We start from the raw sequence: 5,383 nt of genomic DNA on the forward strand, positions 1-5,383 counted from the left end.
GTGTGATTACAACACACTGTGTGTGATTACAACACACTGTGTGTGATTACAACACACACACTCTCATCACATGAGCAAACACCTGTCACAGATTAGCTTTAGCATCAGAACGTTAGCTGTAGAGGACAGGAAGAAGAGGATGAGGAAGACCAGAGGTCATAATCTCAGAGACCACATGGTCACAACATTTTATTGTGTTTGTTTTGTTTGTTTTGTGGTGATTTCAGGGTGAACACTGTTGTGTGACACATTGTTGTTGCAGTAAAATGAGGGGTGTGTTCAGTTCTGACAGCTTTCAGAACATGTGTCTAAATAATGGAGAAAACCTGTAAACACACACCTGTTGTCCACTCAGCTGTGGTCTGAGGCCACGCCCACTTTCTGTGTGTGTCCATACAGGTCTGCGAGCCTCCTGAACCTGGGTCCCCAGTCCCTCAGGAAGGCGTAGCTGTGCTCAGACTCCAGCAGGGTGAGCGGGTCCAGTGAGGTCAGAGAGTCCAGGGAGCTCAGAGACTCAGCTACTGAGCCGTGGCCTTCGAAGGCGTAGGTCTGCAGGAAGTCTAAGGGTGGTGCCGTCGGGTCCAGATCTGCTTCCTGGAGCTGGTCCCTGAGGAACTCCTGGAACAGACTGGTTTTCTGAGTCCTGGACTGGTTGGACCCGCCCCTCAGGTTCAGGTGTGTGTGGTTGGACCCGCCCCTCAGGTTCAGGTGTGTCAGAGTGAACATGTCGAAGGCCCTGGTGTCCTCCTCACCTCCACCTTCATCATCGTAACAAACCATGTTCTCCTGGAGGACTGGCTCATTGTCCACCGTCTGACACTCTGTCCTCCTCAGTCTTAGGACAACGGTTACCATGACAACACCTGAGGAGACAGGACGGCGTTACCATGGACACAATAACAGCTTAGGATGCATATAATAAGTGATGATGTCACGGCCGTACCTGAGAGTGTGAGCACACAGGTGAGTGCGGCAGCAGAGAGGACACTGAGGCCAGGTGTCAGCAGATAGACCCCCTGCCTGCAGACACGGGGGGCTCCCTGCGGCTCACAGGTACACACGCTAACGGTTAGCGTGTTGGTGCTGCTGAGGGACGGACTGCCACCATCTGAGATCACCACCGGCAGGAGGAGGAGGTCCTGCTGCAGGACACCTGCACGCTGCACCAGCAGGGACGCCGTGTTGTCTGAGCACAAACATAAAGAAAGAGTTCCACTGAAACCACACCTGTCATCAAGGTGATCTGCACGTCAGGTGCAAGGTACCGTTGTTGTCTCTCAAGGAGAAGGAAAAGCTCTGGTTCATGGCAGCGTTAGCTGCCAGGAAGAACTGGAAGTGGTGTCCGGTCTCTGGCTCATCTGGATCCACGGCACTCAGAGTTTCAATGACCTGAACCACAACAGACATGAGCTCATTTCATCCAAAGGTTGTAGGGGTCAGAAACACAAAGCTACATTTTAAACTTCATAAACTGAAGGCATTAAAAAGGTCTACCTGTCCAGGTGGGGCGTTCTCACAAACAGATGTTTGATACTTGATAGCAAAGCTAGGAGCATTGTCGTTAACATCCATTACAGAAATGAGAACCACAGCTTTCCCCACCTGAGACAAATCCACTGAAAAAAAGAGACTCCTGTCAGGTGGATCTGTCACATCAAAAACCACAACATGACAGCTCATGGGTCTCACAGGTCTCAGTGGCCAGGACAGTCAGGTTGTACACATCACACATCTCTCTGTCCAGACGTCTGTTCGTGCTGATGACACCTGAACTGCTGTCAATCATAAAGAAATGCTCAACGTCTGACGTCCTGTCGATGGAATACCTGCAGAGACCAAGAGACCGAGGGATGGATGGATGGATGGATGGATGATGGATGGATGGATGGATGATGGATGGATGGATGATGGATGATAGATGTATGGATGGATGATGGATGGATGGATGATGGATGGATGATGGATGGATGGATGATGGATGGATGGAAGATGGATGGATGATGGATGGATGGAAGATGGATGGATGATGGATGGATGGAAGATGGATGGATGATGGATGGATGATGGATGGATGATGGATGGATGATGGATGGATGGATGATGGATGGATGGATGGATGATGGATGGATGAGTGGATGGATGATGAATGGATGAGTGGATGGATGATGGATGGATGGATGGATGGATGATGGATGATGGATGGACAGACATACAGCTCTTCAGACTCATGGAAAGACGGTATGTTTTTATTCAGGTATTGTGGTATTTTGGTGTTTTGGTGTTCTGGTATTTTGGTATTTTGGTGTTACACTATTCAGGTATTGTGATATTCTGGTGTTTTGGTGTTCTGGTATTTTGGTATTTTGGTGTTACACTATTCAGGTATTGTGATATTCTGGTATTTTGGTGTTACACTATTCAGGTATTGTGATATTCTGGTGTTTTGGTATTCTGGTATTTTGGTATTTTGGTGTTACACTATTCAGGTATTGTGATATTCTGGTATTTTGGTGTTACACTATTCATGTATTGTGATATTCTGGTGTTTTGGTATTCTGGTATTTTGGTATTTTGGTGTTACACTATTCAGGTATTGTGATATTCTGGTGTTTTGGTGTTCTGGTATTTTGGTGTTACACTATTCAGGTATTGTGGTATTCTGGTGTTTTGGTATTCTGGTATTCTGTTTTAGTCACAGATTGTTCTGGTATCTTGTGGTGGACTCCTGGTCTCACCTGATTGGGCTGTTGGAAGAATCTGGGTCATGAGCAGAAACTGATCCCACATGAGATCCAACCAGAGCCGCCTCTGAGACCATCATCTGACTGACTGAGACAGAGAACGCCGGGGGTTCATCCACATCCCCCACCAGCAGCAGGACCGTTGTTACATCAGTAAATGAGCCCACCAACAGGTAACGGGGGTCCACATGTTGATTGGACGCCTCGATGTTCAGAGTGTAGCTGGATTTAGTTTCAAAGTCCAGAGTCTGTGAGGAACAGAAGTTAGAACTGGATATCAACTAATTATCTAAAGAAGGCTTTCCTCAGTTTACCAGTTCTGGACCAGTCCCTGCTCAGGAACAAACCAGTACCTTGTGTAAAGAAACCAGTCCTTCCTGGGTATTTGGATCAGTCTGAATTCTGAATGTTCCAAGTCCATCTCCATCCAAAATCTTGTAGTCCACCTCAGCATTTGGACCCACATCCAGATCTACAGCTCTGATCCTCGCCACCACTGATGATACCAGGACTGACTCCGGGACTATGAACTGGTAACTTTCTGTGGAACACAGGTCCAGCTGTCACTGAGCTTCTGGGGATTTGGATCTATGATGTCATGAGTAAAGGTCAGAGGTCAGACTCACTGCGTGGGAAGTGAGGTGGGTTGTCGTTGACATCAGTCAGGGTCACGGTGACAGTCGTGGATCCTGACAGAGCTCCCATCTGACCCAACATGTCTTTGGCCTGGATGACCAGCAGGTACTGGTCCTGCACCTCCCGATCCAGGTTAGGTAGAGCTGTCCTGACCACACCTGCAGGAAAGAGGACATGGTCCACATGAAGTCGTGAAGCTCTGGTTTCACAGATTACACCATAAACATAACAAGTGAGTCCAGTCCTGTTTGGATCTTCACAGCAGAACCATCTTTCAGAGTTTCACTGTTGGACTGAACTGCCATTTTCACATCTTGAACACTTGAAGGAAAAGATGAAGAACCTTTAGTTTATCCTGGTTTGGGTTTGATTTTCAGCATTCTGGGACCTCAGCAGGTCTGAAAGATCCAGTTCTGGTTTTGCTGTAAATCATGTGACTGATACCCTCCCTGCATCTGAGCCGAGTGCTGAAATAAAGCAGGGCAGGTCTGGACGTGATAGAACATCTGTAATCTGTGTTAATCGCTGTAATCTGACGTGGGTGTGAGGGGAGGGCCGGGGGGATGCAGAGTCAGGTCTCACCTGTTTTTGGATCTACAGAGAAGTAAGGCTGACCCTGCAGGATACTGTAAACCAGTCTAGCAGAGTTTCCATAGGTTGGATCATCAGCATCTGTTGCCACTACTGTCACCACAGACGTTCCTGCAGAGAAACAACAAGCAGAGTCAGGGAAACAGTCAGACAGAGTCCACATGGAGCCATCTGAGAAGTCCAGTCTGACCCTGAGGAGTCGGAGCAGGCTTAGTGTCAGAGTTTAGGTCTGGATTTATCAGGATTTAGCTGAGTCCTTTCATTGATTTCAACAGATCAGTTTTGGATTATTTAGCGTAACCAGCAGGAACACTGAGGGTTCGCTGAGGGTGGGGCAGTGGTGGAACATTTTGCTGGAAGATATTTTTGGTTGAAAATTGGAATCAATATTTTAAAAGTTCTTACTGCAATGGAAGGTGTAGACAACAATAGGTAGGATCCTAAGGACTTTTAAATCTGCTGCAGGTACATTTAGAATTGGTAGGCTGGATTTAAACCACCTGGATCACTGAGAGTGTGCATCCGAACAGGGACTGGGTCATGGTCATTGTGACTCTGTCCTGGTTCTAAACTTTTAATGTAGGACTATCAGCAGGAACTTCACAGAAACATTGAGACTGGTTCTTGTCCTGACCCACCTACAGGGGATCCCTCTGCCACTTTGGTGGTGTATGGTCCATCCAGGAACCTGGGTGCATTGTCGTTGATGTCCTGGACTTTGATGATGAACTGAGACTCTGGCTCCACCAGCAGGTTGGTGTTCCGGTCCCTGGCCTGTACTCTCAGGGTGTAGTAGGCCTGCTGTTCTCGGTCCAGCCTCTTCGTGGCATGGATGTCTCCTGTGTCCTCCTCAATGGTGAAAATGGATGCTGCTCCATCACCACTCAGGGAGTATCTGACTTGACCATCACCTTTATCCTTTTCAGAGTGGAGCTGCAGGGACCAGAGAAACCAGAGAATTCAACAGAACCTACCAGAGATGTGTGGTTCTGAAGAGGTTTGCAAGTCCAGAACCAATTAGAAAATGAAGGATAGGCATCCAGGTGTAGGGTCCACCAAGAGACCCTGTCAGAGACAAGTTTACATGTCCAGAACCAAATACAGTACAAAGGACAGAAGACCAGGTGTAGGGTCCACCAACAGACCCTGTCAAAGACAAGTTTACATGTCCAGAACCAAATACAAACTGAAGGACAGACGTCCAGGTGTAGGGTCCACCAACAGACCCTGTCAGAGACAAGTTTACATGTCCAGAACCAAATACAGTACAAAGTACAGACGTCCAGGTGTAGGGTCCACCAAGAGACCCTGTCAGAGACAAGTTTACATGTCCAGAACCAAATACAAACTGAAGGACAGAAGACCAGGTGTAGGGTCCACCAAGAGACCCTGTCAGAGACAAGTTTACATGTCCA

At 47.7% G+C, this 5,383-nt stretch overlaps 1 protein-coding gene across 1 annotated transcript; it reads right to left on the reverse strand.

Annotated features, from left to right (window-relative positions):
• Positions 1-20: 20 nt before the first annotated feature.
• Positions 21-4,901, reverse strand: LOC106536085 (cadherin-7; the record flags this gene model as incomplete). Its single annotated transcript, XM_014033255.1, is given in 10 exon segments — positions 21-863; positions 944-1,186; positions 1,266-1,389; positions 1,495-1,616; positions 1,690-1,826; positions 2,736-2,989; positions 3,095-3,282; positions 3,368-3,535; positions 3,960-4,079; positions 4,607-4,901. Coding segments are annotated over 10 exon segments (2,163 nt in total), but the record flags the coding sequence as incomplete, so codon positions are not given.
• Between the last annotated feature and the right edge of the window lie 482 nt (positions 4,902-5,383).

This window comes from Austrofundulus limnaeus, unplaced genomic scaffold (genome assembly GCF_001266775.1).
Source record: "Austrofundulus limnaeus strain Quisiro unplaced genomic scaffold, Austrofundulus_limnaeus-1.0 Scaffold1677, whole genome shotgun sequence".
Classification (NCBI taxonomy): Eukaryota; Metazoa; Chordata; class Actinopteri; order Cyprinodontiformes; family Rivulidae; genus Austrofundulus; species Austrofundulus limnaeus.